This window comes from Protopterus annectens, chromosome 2.part2 (assembly GCF_019279795.1).
Source record: "Protopterus annectens isolate FY-2018-M chromosome 2.part2, PAN1.0, whole genome shotgun sequence".
NCBI classification, from domain to species: Eukaryota; Metazoa; Chordata; order Ceratodontiformes; family Protopteridae; genus Protopterus; species Protopterus annectens.
Genome location: NC_056730.1, coordinates 94,994,615 through 95,014,451, shown reverse-complemented (window position 1 = coordinate 95,014,451; position 19,837 = coordinate 94,994,615). Strand labels below are relative to the sequence as shown.

General features: G+C 36.9%; 1 protein-coding gene across 2 annotated transcripts in view; it reads left to right on the top strand.

The window, feature by feature from the left end:
- LOC122795551 (elongin-A-like) overlaps window positions 1-19,837 on the top strand; it is a 1,176,755-nt gene that overhangs the window by 930,524 nt on the left and 226,394 nt on the right. For both annotated transcript variants that reach the window (XM_044063776.1, XM_044063777.1), the window contains one exon: window positions 14,505-14,685. In XM_044063776.1, the coding sequence (XP_043919711.1) occupies window positions 14,505-14,685 (181 nt within the window). The remainder of the gene's footprint in view (window positions 1-14,504; window positions 14,686-19,837) is intronic.

The following is a 19,837-nucleotide window of genomic DNA, read 5'->3' as shown; positions in this document are numbered from 1 at the left end:
ACACCTTGCAGCCTGGAAGAGAGAACCCTAGTTACACATTGGAATGCCTTTCTTTGAGAGTACTTGCAAATTAAGTAATGGGCTAGTAAAGCCACACACAAAAAAATTGTGCGTAGAAGAGTAGTGTAGATTTTCCCTTTTGGTGCAGAAGGTATAGCATTTGTCTAAGATAGTATCTTCTAACCTTGTTTGGTTGTGGTGTTTCCCATGCCTCAGATAAGGTGCGCCTTTCTGCGATATCAGCTTGCCTGTCCCTAGAACCATCTTTAACAGTTACTGCCACTGACAGTTTTTGAATATAGTGCTGCAACTCCCAGGGAGTCCAGTGCCTCCCTAGTAGGAGTGAACATCATCTTAATCTTTTTTTTTTACTCTTTTATAGTTTTTATTTTCAAATAATATTATGAAAACTTTCATAGTATATTATGTATAACATTTTAAACAACTAATATATATTTACAGAAGAATAATTAGGATTTATCCATTCGATAATGGTTTTAAATATGGATGCCTTTATATATGATTCAGATGTCTCTCAGGAAACAGCCGAATTGTTAATGTTGCATACGAAATCTTGGGAAATAAAACCATTTTTATTAACTGTAATCTGGCCTCAAAAGTCAATAATATTTTATTCCACTTTTCCACATAAGTTTTAATTGTGTTACTGATGTTGCTATAATTTAATATTACCTCATTCAATTCATTGCATAAAACGACTCCTAGATAATTGAGTAGACACTTGTTTTCCTATATGATTTCTTTTAACCTGTATTTCTTTCTTTTTATTTAAAAATAAAAATTTAGATTTTTTTTGATCTATTGAAGTGAAGACCTGAAATCATATAATATTTCTCAATTAGTATATCTAATTCCTCTAAAGTTACTTTGGAATTAGATAATGTTTGTAATATATTGTCGGCAAATAGTAACATTTTAGAGTTGTATTGATCATAAACATCCATGCCTCTTATTTTTGAGTTGTTTCGTATTGAAACTGCAAGAATTTCAATAGCCAGTGCAAACAGAATAGGTGACAAGGGACAACCTTGTTTAGTGCCTTTGTTAGAGAAATAGATTCCGAGGTGAAAGGGCCTAATTTGACAAGTAAAATTATTTTTCTATATATTCTTTGAGATGAACAAAGGAAGGGAACATCATCTTAATCTGACCTTCACTCTAGTTGAAGCTTTAGCCTTTATTCCTATCAAATTATTGTGGATGACTGCTCAGATGGCCATTACTTCAACAAGGATGATTTAGAATTGCATTCCTCGATATAATATAAAGGATGCCTTGCACAAAGATAAAGCGGCCCTTGAGACCATTTATTCCTTTATCCCAGTAATTTTTCCAAGTCCATAGAACAAAGGGGATATGCTCTTGTATTTTTGCAATGTGCACAGACAACCAAGATATTACATTGAAGTACAAAAGATTTGGAAAATAGACCACCTCTTTGCTAATGCCAGGGTAAGCAAGAGTTAGCAGTGCCCAAGTAGAATGGCTAGCTGGCTGCATTTCTTTCTGCTGTGATCAGCAAGAACCTTGCACAGTTGGAATAAGGTACCTTCCTCAGGAGCATTTCATTATAAAGCACTTGCAAAGCAACTACATGGACATCGTATATTCGAAACATTTACAGGCTAGGTGTGTATGCATGGAGCAGAGCAGGCTTTTCACTGCACTTCTTCAGGCACGCGTGATCCTTTCAAGACTTTGGCCAGCACACTAACTGTTTTATTACTCTTGGCTCAATGTGTGATGTTGTAACTGTGATCCTTGTGATGAACAGTACGACATTTGTGAGAACATACTTGCATAACTGCAGATATTTTAAGACTGTTGCTGCAGCAAAGGCTCCATCCACCATTTTCCTTGTGATTCCTGTTTTGTTTTTGTAAGGCTTTCACTATGTCATCAGAGCGATGCTACTTCCCAGTTCCTTGTCCTTTGGATGAGAGTGAGTTTAAGCCTTTTTTCAGGTTTAATAAGCATACTTGTAGGCGACCACCTCAGTCATCCAGAAAATAGTGTATGGCTTGGGCACAGTATACATCCTGCTGACATCTGTGGCATGGAGATGGTTAACCAAACATAGTGGTGGCGTGTTTTGGAAATCGGCCAGAAATTGACTTAATATAAAGCAACATTTCTACTATGCGAATATCTGTACTTATGTGGAGTATGTGCACACAGCTGAATTTTGTTTTGATGTGCGAGAAGTAAGCCTACTCAGTAGTCTAGGTGGAATGACTAGATTTAGAGTCTATGCATGCTCTCCTGTTATAATTTATAGCATTTCAGCATGTGCCTTAACACAGTAGTTTTTTGAAAAAAAAACATGCGTAAGAGGAAGGCATTTTTTAACATACTGTTAAATCATCACATTTTAGGTTGCAGTATGAGTTTACATATATTAATAGAAAGTAAAGCAAATCATAATGTGTCCATTATGTTTATCTAGTATACGTATATTTTCTTAATTTTTATTTGGTCAAACGTTACATAAATTGTTGCCTTTCCCCCTTAAAGCTGATGAACTCTGATTTATGTTGAAGGTATCATTCCCGAAACTTAATTTGTTTCTTTGAAATGTGCTCCCTGCCTTTTTCTTAAGATCCCACCTCCAGTTCTTCTATCTGTACTACAACATTCATTACCATTTAGAATAGATTTTGATTTCCATTTTCTACAGATTGCTTTTTAGCCACCAATAGCATTAAACTTAAACCTTAATGTATCGCAACCAGAGTCTACATTTCAGCTTAAAAGAATAATGTCCTTAGTTAATACCATTTGATCCCCCAGCATTTTTGTCAAAGTACTCTGGGTGGAATTCTTGAAATCCACTATGTTACATTACCTAAAAGATATATCCACAATTTCTTCTGTGTTCCCTATCACATCTCTAACATTTGTAGTCTACATGAATTAAAATCCCCAGAAGTTTACTCTGGGTATGAAATGTGCAAAACACTTCCATGATAAACCCTAAACCTTCTGGACTTTGCGTCCTTAGGAACCTTACAGATGTCTTTCCATTGTTAGTTTGCAATTTTCATTTCTGTTCTTTTTTTTTTTTCCAGAGTTTTTTAGCCTTCTTCGGGGATTTATATAGTTAACATGCAATATATTATAAGGTGCTAAGTATTTCCTTCATGATGACATTTTCTGTGATTAACTCCAGTCAAATTTTATTGGTATAGTCTTTCTCCCACTTAGCACTTCTCTATCCCTTTCTGTCTGCCCATACTTTTATGTCGGCCCCTGACAGGGAAGGCAGTCTCTAACCTGCTTCAGTTAAGGTCATTACTTTAGCCAGTCATCTCTGTAGACATTGAGGTAAGTTACTACTCCTTTACATTCTCCTCCCAGTGGCCAAAGAGCACATTATATTCTATTTAACATGCTTCTTTCCAGTGTTTGTCTTTACTTGTCTTTTTATACTGTAAGGCCTGGCTGTAATGGTTTCCCAGTTTTAACACTGGGAGAGCTGTAATCAACATGTTTCTCAAAAAGCAGCCATATTGGAAGTCAAGTAATGAGGAAGGATTGATACAGTTATAAATCCAACAAAGAAGGTGCTGTGATCAGTCAGCTGATAACAGTAAGAACATTATTTGTAAATTTTGAAAACACTGGGACAGTGTAAAGTCTGCTCTCCATGGATTCCTTTCCCATCACTCATTCCATGCAGTCAATTCCACTGGTTCTTAAACCTGTTGTGGAAGCAGTTCTGCCTTGTATTCTTGTATCTCTCTGTCCTCCTTGTTCAAGAGGAGTCTTTCCCATCTCCTCCTCCTAGGCATATATTAACTGGGTAAGTAATCTGGTGTGTAGGGCTCTAAGTCATGACCTGGACTAAGGGGAAAACATGGGAGGGGGGTCACAAAGGAAAATGGCATGCATAGATCAGTGATGCCATTGTTTACAGAAGAAAGAACCTGCAAGCTACCCTAAAAATTATAGACCAATAACTTGCATTCCGATGACATATAAACTATATACACTGGAATTTATGCCAACAGAGTTTATAGTCATTTAGAAGAAAACTCAATTATGGCAATAGAAGTAAAGGGCAATAAAAGAAAGTTATATGGAACAAAGGACCATTTGTTGTTAAATAGTCATAGTGAATACCCGCAGAAAGGGGAAGAATCCAAGTATGGCATAGGTTACTACAAAAAAGCATTTGATAGTATCTCACACTAATGGATAAAAGAGTGCTTAAAAATATGCAAGATACACCCTACATTACATTGACCATGAAACAGTGGCAGACCACTTTACAATTAAGCCATGATAAAGGACAAATTATTATTTCAGGGATAAAAAATTCAAAGGTTTATTCAGGGTGACTGTCTGTCACTGCTGCTATTCTGTCTTGCCCTTAACCCATTAAGCTGTCTACTTAACAGCTTAGGCCATGACTATAATTTGGCTTCTAGAAAACAGTGTAAAGACTTCTCATCTTCTCTTTGCTGATGATTTAAAACTGTATAGCCCATCAGATGAGAAACTGAAAGCACACTTGCAAGTTGTCAAAACTTTTTCAGATGATATAAGAATGTAATTTCTTCTTGATAAATGTGAAAAAGCAACCTTTAAAGAAGGAAAACTGCAGCACAAAGAAAACAGTTTGGGACAAGAATGTGATATAAATGAACTTGAGCAATAGGGAGTGTATACATATTTGGGAACTGATGATGGATCAACAATAAAACATGAATAAATGCAAATAAAATGTAGTAAGGAATACTTTAGAAGACTTAAATTAATCCTAAAAACAGAGTTGACATCTAGGAACAAAATCTAAGCTATAAACCAATTTGCTCTTCCTGTCCTAACTTATAGTTTTGGAGTGATTGGCCCCAAAATGTGTTGGATAGGTTACATAGGAAAACAAGAAGGATGCTTCATGCTCACTAAATGATTTATAAAAATCAGTGCATACCAAGATTATATATTCCCCATTCTGAAGGAGGGATGGGCATCCTTAAAATTGATTACATGTACAGATCTGCAATTCTGGGATTCCACGTATCTGCTGACCTCACAAGACCCAAATGTAGTGAGTTTTGAAATGTGAGAATAAATCTAAGATGACTTCCCAGCTTAGGCTAGCAGAAGCATATCAGCTTCAAGCAGGAATGGAAATCAAACCACAAGTAGATAAAAATCAGGCAGAACTGAATGTGCCAAAAAAAACAAAGAATATAAGGTGAAGGACCAGATGAGAAGGCAAGAAATGTGGAAAATGCCTAAATATAGTTGCAAGTATAGCAAACTTTTGGAAGAACCTCATCCGCATGTTGATCAGAATGAATGCAGGAATGGTTAAGGAGAGGTGAAGTCAAACCAAGAGATGGAAGTTTAATATAGACACCACAAGACAGTGGGCTTACTTACATGTTGGTTTACAAAGTCCATTGAACATGTGGGAGAAAACAGACAAATGTAGGCTTTGTAAAACAGAATTGGAAACAGTTGCACACCTTGTTACTGGTTGTGACATACTAGTGGCAGGAGGACTGTATACTGAAAGGCATAATAATGTGGCACTGGGGATTGTGCCAACATTATGGTACTGAAGTGGCTGAAAAACACTTGAAATGTGAGCCACAAAGCATCATAGGAAATGAAGTCTGCATCACATGGGATCATCCATTACCAACCGTTCAAAGGTAGATGGTAGAAAACTGGATATAGTGGTCCATGTATAGAAGACAAAAGTAGCATTGATCATGAAAATCGACACACCCAGTGACTTGCATATAGAGAGAGACAGTCATAAAATATCAGGATTTGCAGGCAGAAACGAGAGCAATGTGGAAGAAAGATACCCAGATAGTTCCTAGAAAGAACAATTGGTTTTATAAAAAAGAATCTACAATCATATTTAGATGTGTTAGCAATACATGCAACTCTGTGCAGCTTGCAGAAGGAGTCATTACTGGGCACATTGCGGGTGCTGCGAAGAGCTCTTCTGGCTGACATTAAAAGTTGAAACAATACTAATTTCATGAATTTTAATTGTGCTTTGCCTTAGGAATGGGGTCCATTCCCATCATGGTATTAGCAACCCAAAAGATTTGGAGAAATTAAAAAACATAGCTCTTATAGACTGTACCAAAGTAGAAAGCTGTTTATGATTATTTGCACACACGTTGCATCCCCATTTCTTGTTTCTAGTGAGAAGGACTTCAGCAGTGTTCTTATCACTTTCCCACCCTCCCATGCACCCATCTAATGTCTTTCCTCCTTCCGGTAGCCTGATTGACTGGTTATATAACCTCCAGAACAGTTCTTTATTACTCAATGTGAGTAGCCTGCTGGGGTCCTGTTTCTGAAGTCTGTGCCCCTGAGGATATACCTCAGCAATTCTATTCACTGATTTCACTACCCTTTCAGTTCTGGTGATCCAGTCCAGGTGTGTCAACATTTTTCTTTTCTTTCCTTCTAGTCTGTTCTCAATAGCTGTTCTCCTCCCCTGTTGTGGCTGGAATGCAGTACTTTGCATCTGACTACAGTGAATTTCAACTCCCACTTTTCAGCCAAATTAATGAGCCTTTCCAAATCCTTCCTTAACCTCTCTCTCCCCCTACCACCACCCTTCACTCCAGTACTTATCTTTTTGTCATCACTGAAACAGTTTTTTACTGTGATCTGTCAAATGTGTTTAAAACATATACTGTGAAGAGTATTGGGCTGACCACTGACCCATGTGGCATTTCCTTATTTCTGGTGTTCCTTTTACTCCCAGCTCCTGTGTTTGTCATCTTCACTTCTGCAACAGTTCAGTTACTCATTCTCAGTCCTTCACCTAGACACAGCAGTTTTACTGGCTGCTGCAAATGTGAGACTGAGTTAAAGGCCTTATCAGAGCCCAGGTCGAATGTCTCCCCCTTAATTACCTTGTCAGGGTCTCCTTTAGCTGTCCTGGCAGTTGTCCTCTAGAAAGCAACCGTACTTTTTCTCAAGATCTCAATTCTCTCCATGAGCCTCTTTGCCACTGCTTATAGCATTTTTGTAGTTAGCTGTGTTTTCATTGTTTATTACCATTCTTGTAGTTGCTCAGATTTTCTTGATCCCCGCTTTTAGTAGAGTACAATACTTATTTTTTGGAAACTTCTGAACCGGTTTCAGATATGCTGGAAATTTCAGTCATGACATCCATTACCTCACTAGCCAGGGACCTCAAGTCCCTGGGAAATGGCCCATCTAGTTCCCTGTGCCTTATTCTCCTTTAAGGCAGAGTTCCTGTCCAACTCCTCCACACACTTCTCATTGTTTATCCACTACCCTTTCCACTCAAGCTTGGTACCCTCTTGCTTTTCCTTGTAAAGTCTGAGGTGAAATATTAATTTTTTGCTTTTTCTCCATTTTCTGTTGTCTCCTGTCATCTTTGCAAAGCCTGGCTAGGGTCTGTCCATCCCTTCCTTCCTTTTTCCAATAAACGTAAATGACTTTTGTTCCTGTAGATGACCCATCTGCTAGCTCCTCCTTGACATGAGCATTTGCTTCTATCATCTCATTTATTAAATGGTGCTGTTATGCTTGTTTCATTGTATTGTGCCTCCTTCATCTTCTCGCATCTCCTCTTCACTTCTTGTGTACCCTCTATTCTTTGTCTGAATAACTAGCCTCATATTTTTGTGTAGTTTTTGTCGATTTCCCTTTTTGCGTTCTTGTCAGATGTTTGCTGTCCATGACCCATTCTCAGAGCTTGTTCACTAAATTTTACCATCATCCTCTCCACTTATCTTTGACCCACTCTAGCTCAGCTTAATCAGTCCCTTACAATCATAGGTTCATAGGTAGGTACTAGGCTATCTGCCCGAAGGCATTTATAAGCCTAGCCAGAATGTGTTGGCTTTCACTACCCCCTTAGATTAGTTTCCTGTGCCTCTGTCCAGCAGAGCCACTGAAGTGATCCCCGGGGTAAACTTGTTTCCCATCCACTCGTCAAGGTTTCTCTTTGAGTGTTAGCGAGGAGCTCTGCCTAATGCAGATTGGAATCTTGTTCCAAAACATGGGAAGTCTCTGGGATAGGAATCTAGCCCTCCAGCATGTCCTATTTATTGTTGTGGTGGAGCATGTCCATCAATTCTGGGTTGGACATGGCCCTGTACATCAGGCAGAGATCACCTCTGAGTAGGCGGTATGCAACCGAGTACAGCTGGAGTTTCTTCAGTCGAGCTGCATAGGACATCTGTTTGAGGCCAGTGATCCTCTTGGTGAGGTACTTCTGTGGTCTTTCTAGCCTTTGCAGGTGTCTTGTAAGGTATATCCGAAATGGGGCGTTGTACTCTATGAATGGTCTGATGAGTGATGTGTAGAGGGGCACAATGATCTCTCTTGATCTGGATGCAAACCCTTTTGTGATTAGGTGGGCCACATAGAAGAATTTTCTAACCACTTTGGCAATGTGATTATCAAAGGAGAGATTATTATCTGCTTGGGTCCCCAGATCCCTTATGTTTTCCGTATTTAGGGGACTACCACCTATGTGGTAGTTTGTGGGTACTTTGTTTTTTCCAAATGGGATGACTATGCACTTTTTGGCATTTAGCTTGTGGCCATGATTTTGACATTAGGTATCTGTCTCAGTGAGACTCTTTTGGAGGATGTCTGTGTCAGCCAGAGAGTCAATTATATCCACTCGTTTGCAGTCGTCTACTAACTTGGTCAGCCATAGTCCTCCTGTGCTTGCCTGTACCTCTGAGAGGTATATGCCGAACAGGAGGGGTCATAGGACTGAGCCCTGGGGAATGCCACTTGTAACCAGTTTAGAGTCCGACCTAGCTCCCGCAACTCTCACCATGTGGGTTCTGTCCGTGAGCCAGTTGGCAACCCATCTTGTGACAGTAAGGGTTTATGTTCAGGCTGGTGAGTCCTGCACTATTGTCTTTGTATTCTTGCCCTTCTTGCTAATAGTCCTGTGATGGAAATGATAAATAATGCCTGCAGATGACCTCTTCTGTTTGGATTAAAACTATATCTTACAGTCTCGTTTTATGTAGCTAGAAACCCCCGTGATCCGAAGACCTCAGTCAGATCTTGCTCCCTTTCCCCTGGAGAGCTGATTTAATCTGATCCTTAGTAATGTCTGTGCATTTTTTTTCTCTTGCTCAGTCTCTTATCTTCCTCCATGATGTGTCTCAGGGCCAGTAATATTGTATCCATCCACAAGCACCCCCTCCCCCCAATTTAAGCTGCCACAGTGCATTATTTCAGTCCTTTTTCAAGAAGTTTAACTCTGACTGTTTGTAAAACATCATTTGAATCCTTTTGATGTTGCAAGTATTTTGCATCCTCAGTAGTGGCAACATCAAGTCCTTTTATATACATCAGATTGCCTAAATATTTAGAAGTATGGGGGCGTGGCCGGCCTGAGTGGAAGATGACTGCTTAGTGAGCAAGCTCAACTTCATTGAATACCTTTTTCCTCCATTTATATCAACTGTTGATATAAAGGCTTTGATTTCTTTCATAATACAATGGCTGAGAGTGCAGTGGCTCAAGGTAACCTGCTGGAAATGTTCAAAATAGTATCAGCAGAAGAACGAGTGCTTACTCAAGTTGAGAAAATGTCTTTAGTAGCAGATGAGATGGAGGCTTACCACGCAGTTATGATATCTCAACAAAAGAAAATGAGTGACCTAGAAAATGCTATGGAAGTGCTCAAAAAAGTCATCAGGAGACTGTCTCCCAAGAAACAATGCAGGAGGCCCAAATTCATGATTTTGACAGGATATAAGAAGCATGTGGAAAAGCTGGACAATTTGGAAAATGTTTCTCATCATGTGAACTTCAAAATAAAAGGAAGACCTAAAACTTCATGGAGAAAAGCTTCATTCCTTCTTGCCTGAATCCATCTATTGAGAGGATGGATCGAGTGGGTAGGTTCAGCATACAGTAGAGGCTGGGTGGTGAAAAAAAACTTGGTGAAACTCTATTTCTCTGCAGACAACTCATCACAACTGTATGCTTTGAGACAACAAATGGCAAGAATACAAAAAGAACTTCTCCAGCCAAGCTGTATAGTTTTTGTTGTATCTAGTTTTCCACTAGTGCAAGCAGGTTAGAACTAAATCACTCTGTTGAATGTAGAAGACATGGTAGACCTCGTGAAGGTGCTAAAATCATTTAAAAGTAACAGAAAAAGATTTGGAAGAAGTGTTATCCTGAAAGAAAGGGATCCAAAAAGTAGCAAACCCAGCAGCATGGGCAGAAAAAAAACAACCAGTTTACAAAAAAAGCAGCTGTTGGCACAACAGGGACAAGGATCTGATGGGAAAAGTTTGCAAAAAAAAAAGCAGAAGCACATATGAGAGCATGAAAGGGAAAGGTTCTGTACAACAATCCCTCCTAAGATGATTCCAGTGCAAAAAAATGGACTAGAAATTTCTCAAAAAGGAGTAGGAATCCAGACAAAAAGGGCAAAAAGAAGCAGGCAGCAACGTCACAGGAGATGGGTAACCCAGTATGTATGTAGAGCATACTGATGCAAGAATCTGCTCAGCATCTCTAGAAAAATCCAGTAGGTGGAGCCAAAAGACTTGATAAGATATATTCTCTGGCTCTCCTGATATTACTGTTGAAAACTGTTGGTCTTCTGTGGGCTAGGTAGGTTAGACAACATTTTGGAGAGGAATTAACATTTTTTTGACAATGGGATATTCTTAAATACAGCACTAATGTAGAATGCATTCCAGTAGCTCTTGAAGACTTTTATCCCTCATCTGTCTTCCCTTTAATAATTGGAAAAGTGTTGCATGCATTCAAGAAACAAAGATATATACATGTAAAAGTAGGGGTCTGCACATTATTACCCCCAGAGATTTGAACATTTTTCATACATAAGGCAGGAGAAGACAGTTCAATCATGATACTTTAGTGACTTCATAGGGGAATAGACTAAAGCATGTAGGGGAATAACTGGCTGGCAGCTATGTATATTAGTCAAAGCATGTATTATTGCTTCAAACTCCCTTACCAATAACTGTTTTATGGACCAGGCCTGAAGTAATAAATGCAAAGGTAAAGTCAATACAGACATATGAAGGCAATGAGTACACAGTTTAAGCTTGTGTACTATGTCGTACAATACTATAATTACCACTTTGAATTCCGTGTTATTCATTTAACTGTCATATTGTTTTTTTAATAACTTTATTAAATTATCACTTAAAACATAGGCAAATACACAGTAACAGAAAATAAACCATTGTAGTATTTTTCCATTTAATTACAATATATATCACATACATATATATTCCTTACTGTCATCAGTCCAACATTACAAAAGAAAACTGAATTCCTGACTTCCCTTAAACATCACTCCTTCAACACTTGAACATTGTTATGCATGCAATTGATCCTTCCCTTTTCCAAAGATCCATCTTCCATTTTTTTATCATTTATATAATATAATATCCAATATCTGAAATACAGTTGGTGTAGACTTTGATTTCCATTTTTTAGTAATTGCTTTTTTGGAAGACAACATAATTAAATGTAATAATGCCTGACCATTTATAGGCAGTTCAGATCCTGTATCCCATCATTTCCTTCCTTACAGCCATATACTCATCCAGTACTTCTAATTTCTGTGGGGAATTTTTGAAATCTGCCAACTCCATTACACTCCCAAAACATATGTTCTCAGTTACCACTTCTCCATCACACCTTCAACATTTACTATCAACCTAAGAAAAATTATTTGAAGTCTGCTTGGAGTATAAAAATACCTATACAAACACTTCCAAGCAAAGATCTTAAACCTTTTAGACTTGGTTGCATACTTGGGAGCCATACATGCTTTTTTTTCCCCATTGTTTTCTTATAAATTGGGAAGAGTGACTGGAAAAACAATCTTCCCTAACCTCCTTTAATTCTTATAGTTATCATTCAGTATTTTGTTTGCACTGATACTTGTCCCTTTTGAACAGCCGCTTCTGATCTAGGTTTAAAACTCTACCAGAGCAGGTGTTTCACTTACAATTCCCGTATCCCCTTCTGTTTGCCTGTACTCTGAGATCAAGCCCTGATAGGGAACGCCATCTCTAGCTTGCAGTCCAAATGTCTTTTTGGCCTCATCCTACCCTATTACCTTTCCTGCTTGAGTTATGTGCTCTCAATATCTTGATTTCTTTGTCAGGTTTCTCCCGTCTTGTATTGGCTTAGTTCTTCAAATACTTTCTGCTAGTTTATGGATATAATGTTCTGTATGGTGGTATTCTTAAAGATCCGCATCCAGAATTCCACTCTCTGCTTCTTGAACTTCCCTCTGCTTCATCATCTCCTTCCACTTTGAATTATAACCTTCTACGTGTGTTATGTATACAAGCCTTAACTGTGCAGCTCCAAAATATCCCTTCAAGTTGGGTAAACTACCTTCCTCTGTTGGAAGGATCAGCTCATCCCACTTAACTTTGCCCTCCTTCTCTCCAAAATAAATACCTTCAATTCTTTATTGCCCACAACTTCTCCTTTGGTTGAAAAAAGTACACCTGACCCATATACAAGACTAAATGGACTAAAACATTGTCATTGCTTGTATATTAATATCTCTATCCATAATTAGGAGCTTCCAATTTCTCAATTGTTATCTTTTGTTTGGTCTCTTCCAACATATCCTTACCTGCCGTAATAACACCATTTTAATCTATACCCATTAATATTTCATCTTATGTCCCCGTAAATGTGGGTACTGCTGAACCAATTTGTGTGTGTACATAGATTTGCAATTACAGCTGTTGTTTTTGTCTTCATTAATTTTATATTATGAAAAGACCTGAAACTGTCTCAAAATGTTCCACAACATCTTATCTTCAAATAAAGCCAATTTTCTTGATTACCATACCAATTATAACCCTGTATTTCCGATTCCCTTATTTCCCTTATTTTCTGTCAGTAGCTCTAAATATAAAGAAAATAACAAAGGAGAAAGAGGCCACCCCTACCTGGTTCTTCTGTTTAAACGCAGCTTATCTGAAATGAACCCTCCCCTCCCACTTTTAATTCTTCCTCTGATCCATCCTATATCCTTCTAATTAACCTGTTTGTATTAAGGAATGCCAATGCTTCCAGTGCCTTACTCATAAAATCCTAGACCTACTACGTCAGATGCTTTCTCTGCATCAAGACCCATCAGCAGCAGAAGTATTTTGTTACATTCGGTTTCTCTTTGGATTATCATTGTTCTATTAATGTTGTCAAATGTTTGCCTCCCCTCCACAAAATCACACTGATACATATCTATCAATTTTGGCAACACCTTTGCTAGTCTTTTAGCTAGTATAGACATAAACACTGCATAAATGTGTTTTCAAATTGAAATGGGTCTATATGAAGCTGGGTCTGAAGGGTGTTTGCTATCTTTAGTAACAGTCCCCACAACTTTCTTCCAAGATGCTAGTGCCTCCCCTCCTTTTAAAATACTGTTAAAATGTTCCAGGTTTTATAACTTTCTTCCCACCTAATTTCCAAACTTCCACAGGCAATGTCTTTCAGGTTCTCCTGTTAGGGTTCGCCACAGTGGATCACCTACTTAATGCGTCTTTATTAATGAGATTAATAAAATGAATATGTTCATAAATATGCCTCCTCAATGTATGTTCAGTCTTTCCTATATACAGTGCATTGCATGCCACACAAATGGCAATATATACTATATCCGAGGTGCTGAAAGTATAATAAGCTCTCACATTAATACTTTTATAACTTTTAACTTTAATGTGGTTACTACCTGAAGTATACATGCATTGGTTACAAGCACCGCATTTAAAGGTCCCATCCTCATATGAAGGCCTGATGTCTTGACATTGATAATAGCATTTGATTTTAATATTTTGTGTCTATTTACCAGTTAGGTAAAATATCCTTCTGTATGTTTAATGCATTACTAACCAAATGAACCACAGGTAAGAAGTCTGAATAGAGAGGAAAAATGGTAGGGGTGTACTGCACATTAGGATGCATAAGTAAGATATCCGAGGAGTGAGGAAACAGTTGGTCCTGTATTCTGAATTAACAACAACAGTGAAGATGGAAGAACATACATATCACTGAATGGGTTTGGTTTTGCCTAGTTGGTATTCTCCCATGTTTCCCAGATAGAAAATGTATGGGAACTTTGGATTTGTTTGATCTAATGTTAATTGCTGAAGCTTATGAGGTGTGCTAGAATAACCTTTTCTGAGAGATACGTGGGGTGGACTTGCTTCATCTAAAACCAGGGGTCTACTACAGTAACAAAAATGTTTCTTGTAATAATTAGTTCATTTCTCCCCATATTGCTATGCTGCTGCTCTGTGCATTGATAAAGATATGCATAGATTTATAATAAAGATCTATGTCATTATTTTCTGAAATTAGCACAGTATAAGTATGCAAAATAAGTTGTATAGTACAGGTTTTGTACTCTGGATATGGTTATTGATAATATTCAGATTTATGGCTTCATGTATAGTAAGTGTGGATCTTTTTCATTTAAGACCTTTGTTGAAGAGACAGATCACTTATGGAAGAAGCACTGTCTGAAAGACTTCAGATCAGAACAACTTAAGGAATATGAATCATGGCGGGAAATGTACCTGAGAGTTTTTAAAGAAAGAGAAAATAAACTAAAAATGGTCACCAAAAACATTAGTTTTGCACAGTCTGCAAAACCTAAAGGTATGTAAATCACTGGGCAATGTGTATGCATGTCCAATGAAAGGAATGCTGTATTCTGCTTGTAATAATTGGTGCATATTTCTCCTCGTTTTGCTTTATTCTTTCTACAGCATTAATAGTAGTTGAAATCGGAATTTCAAGTATTTAAAAGACATTAGTAAATTTAGTGATAACTGTCTATAAGGCTAATCTTTAAGTTGGATACAACCATAAACTACATCTAATAGGAAGTAAAACTTAAATGGGTTCTTTGAATAAAGATAAATTCTTGTTTAGTACTGTACAGTGAGGCAGCTCAGGTGTGTCAGCATTTCAGTCATAAGGGAAGGTGGGAAAAGAAGTCATTACCCAGCCATGACATTCGGGAGGGTCCTGGAAAACAGCCTGCAAATACCCAGCTCAGCAGCCCACTTCACGGTTTCCCACCAACTCACTCGTTAACAGCAGGCATCTACCACAAAGGATAACCACAGGTCTCACTGACTTTTAACTATACCTTGAGCCTGAAAATAAATTGTATATTTCTTACCTGCCATTCATGCTGTAGTTTGCAACCAACCAGAACCTGCTCTCTTTCTCATAATAATTTACCTGGCTTTTCTATCAAAACTTATAGTTCCAACCACCCCTAAGCTCTCCCTACCTTCTCTGCCTGTATCTTCTAACTATCCTAACACATCTCTACACACCTCTCCTAGTACCAAGTACCTACCTTCTCCACTGATTTGCTTTTTGTGTGCATTCCTCTCTCTGCTCGGCCAGCCAGCCAGTGTTGAGCTTTTGTTCTTATAATACTATCTCTATAGCCTATCTCCATCTCTGCCATAAACTATCTATAACTGCCTCACAATAGCTTAGAACTCCATTTCCCATACTTCTGAAGGGCTCCTCTGTATTCCCTCCCATGATCCTTTGCCCCATTCAAATCCTCACTGCAGAAAATGGTGCCATTCTTTCCATTCCATCTCTCCACTATGATCTGTTTGCCCCCTGCTACAAGGCTTCTAGTGGTTACTACAGCAGAAAACCAAAAATGCAAACAGCATAATTTTTGTATATTTGTGAACAGAGGTCAAAGGTATGTATTTAGCACATTTTTGGCTACGCCGTTATAATTAAAGCAATAATACGACCATAAGAGCATCTTCCTAGCACTCCATGCTGCCGTGGAATATTCAGTCAGTAATGAATGTATCTCTTCTGAGTGCTATACATATCGTAGCAACTGATGCTACTTAAAATGAGAGTGTATTGATTGTGTCTCTCTCTGTTTGTACCGAGTTTATTAGAGACTGCTGCTAATACAATTTTTATTGGAACTGTTGAGAATTATGAAGCAAATTCTTAACTGTTGATGCTAATGTAACTTAAATTAACTGGTGGACATTACAGACATACTTTAGTTTGAAGGAACGTGTCAGTAAAAAGACAAATCCTTCGCCAGTAAATATCAGATGTTTATTCACAAAACCTTAAACGATAATGTAGTACACATCCACAAAACGAGACAAAGCACAAAAACAATAGTACAAGAGATGTACTAGGCTGATGCAGGTAGAATCGGTTAAGCGCTTTCATCTGCCGATAGCAGATTTCATCAGAACAAAGATGTTTTCTGCATCCCTTCTTTAAATACCCAACATTTTGGCGCCAAACCTTAATAGATGTTACTAATTGTTAATTTGATTTTGTCACAAGATTGCTAACACAATGTACGTATTAAAATAAAATTACACAAACTATATACAGTATTGATCCCTATCAAACTTCAGTATATGTATATATTTATAGTATGAAAATATAAAATATATAAAATATGTATATAAAATGTAAAAGTATGAATATACATACTTAATATACGGTTACATGAACAAATACATATACAATACATTATATCTCACAATTAATAACTCACAAATGAGGAGACACATAAATATATAATAATTATTAGAAATATAAAAATATATAGCAATTATAAAAATGTCAATAATAATATCCCAAATGATACACAACAATATACTTGATGCATTGTGCAAAAACTTGAAACTCTCAACCCTCTATATTAAAATGTTCATACTCCATAATACCCACTGGGTATTATATTGGAATGGTAGGGGAAGCTAACTGAGAATGTAAAAAACTATATATGAGGACAGCTAGTGAGTTGCGATCTATATAAGATCTATATAAGACAGGGAGTCTAATATTTAACCTATCATGGGCATCCTAAAACTAAAAATGGTTTGATGCTGATATATTCATTAATACCTGGATAGGTAGTTGCATCCAACATTATTTGCCATTTACTTTCCAAGGCTCCTAATTTGGCTTTCCAATTTCTGTTCCCCACACTACTATCCACCTGATCTAGTATGGCAAATTTAAACCCATGGTCCTTGCCCTTGGTCATTATATGTTTACTTAAAGCATTTTTCACATCTCCTTTTTTAATCTTATATGTGTGTTCATAAATCCTAGTCATTAGCTTTCTTTCAGTTTTACCAACATAGTATGCGTTGCATACTATGCATGTCGCCAAGTATACTATCCCATTACTTTTACAATTTCCTGATTTAAATTTGCATATACTGTGGGTAGTGTTGGCCAACTTTATACTATACTCTTCATTAATGTACTGGCATTGCTTACAGGTACCGCATTTTTTTGTACCCTTAGTTTTTCCATATTTCACCTTGGTTTTCTTGTTGTTTCTTTCTATCATTCTTTTTATATTACAACCAGATTTATAAATGATACTAGGGGTATCTCCTATTATATCCTTGGCTTCACCATCAAGGTTAAAAACATACCAATGTCTATTTAATATTTCCTTAATGATGTTGGTAAATGGGTTATACATTATGACACATACACGTCTATTAAATGTATTTATAACTTGTTTTCCATTTTCTTGTTGACCTAATAATGGTCTATATTTATTTCCCCATTGGGATTTTACATAGTTTAATACATCGGTCAACATAGCTTTGGGATATCCTCTGTCTAGAAATAGCTGTTTTATAATATCAAGTTCATTAGACATAATTTCTCGTGTGGACGACATCCTTGCAGCTCTCACACATTGGCCCTTTACTATATTTTTGAACATATGGGGTGGATGGCAACTCCCATAATATATATAATCGTTTGAAAATGTGGGCTTCCTATATAATTTTGAAATATATCCATGATCATCAGAACTAATGTATATATCTAAATATGCAATTCCATTTTTTTCTATAGTATGGGTAAATTTTAAGAATGCAGTTGTATTGTTAATATAGTTGATGAAATTCTGGATATTTTCCGTTTCGCCCTTCCATACAATTAATATATCATCTAAAAACCGTGTGTACAACAACATGTTTTTATAATATTCACTAGTAAATATATACTGGTTCTCCCATTCCAGCATGACCAGATTAGCAGATTAGCAAATTTTAATGATTTTATAATTGCTATATATTTTTATATTTTTATATTTCTAATAATTATTATATATTTGTGTCTCCTCATTTGTGAGTTATTAATTGTGAGATATAATGTATTGTATATGTATTTGTTCATGTAACCGTATATTAAGTATGTATATTCATACTTTTACATTTTATATACATATTTTATATATTTTATATTTTCATACTATAAATATATACATATACTGAAGTTTGATAGGGATCAATACTGTATATAGTTTGTGTAATTTTATTTTAATACGTACATTGTGTTAGCAATCTTGTGACAAAATCATATTAACAATTAGTAACATCTATTAAGGTTTGGCGCCAAAATGTTGGGTATTTAAAGAAGGGATGCAGAAAACATCTTTGTTCTGATGAAATCTGCTATCGGCAGATGAAAGCGCTTAACCGATTCTACCTGCATCAGCCTAGTACATGTCTTGTACTATTGTTTTTGTGCTTTGTCTCGTTTTGTGGATGTGTACTACATTATCGTTTAAGGTTTTGTGAATAAACATCTGATATTTACTGGCGAAGGATTTGTCTTTTTACTGACACGTTTGTCAGCTTTCACTATAACTTCAGCTCAACTCGAGTTCCAGGTTCGTGGGTGTCGGAAGTGTTATTTGTTGTTGTGCCTTTTGATCCAGTTCTTAGTCGGACCATGACCGACCCTACACCGTCGGATACTTCATTGGGTGGAGCGGAGTTTACAGCACTCAGAGAGGAAGTTACAACTTTAAAAGCGGATGTATCGAGACTACTGGAGCTAGTAGGGAAACTAACAGCTTCTGTACAAACTGGCATCAACACCAGCTCTCTTCAGTGAGGGGGCAATGCCTCGAGCACTCCTCCATACCTAGCTGAGCGAATTGAACTAAACAGTATGGGGGATATTCCAAACGGACAACCGCAGGTCTCTCCCAACACACAAAAAACAACTAAAACGGCTTCAGGAATTGACATGAGGGACTTGGGGGATAACATCATTTCAGAAGCCGAATTCACATTCGACTTCAGTTTGTTTCATCATAAAGAGGAATCGGAGAGACTTGGGGCTATACCAAAAAGACGTGAAACTAATAAAACCTATTCTAATGTAACAAAGAAAAACGCCAACAAGAAAAACGCAGGTACTGTGTTTAAAGACTTTCTATCTAGTCCAAACAAATGTACTAAAGCAAAAGGAAAATCTGATAAAAATGTACTTTTTACCAATAGAGAAAACAATGATATATTTATGCAAGACTTTTTAAATGATGAATGTTTGTTCGAACTTGATGAGGGTGTGTGTAATCATAGAAATGAATCAACTGCATTTAAACAATCATCAAATATAAAAAGTAAAATTTATCTATTGGGGAAAAAATTAATACAGTTTAAGAGTGTTAAACTGGACAATGTATATCTTGAGAAATGCATTAACTTAAATATTGTACCTAAAGGGTTGCGTTTTTTTAAGTTACCTTTAGGGTTTGAATATACTAATACAATTAAGCAAGATTTCAACAAATTATTTGATTTGTTTGGAAGTATGTACATTAAAATGGTAATGAAGCACAATGATGAGAAAGTGGCCAAGTTGTACAATGAGATAGAGGAGTTAAACGATGAAATTATGAGTGACAAGGAATTTGAGAAATGGCAAGAATTATATTTTAAACAGTTTGAGACAGCTAGTTATAAGATGA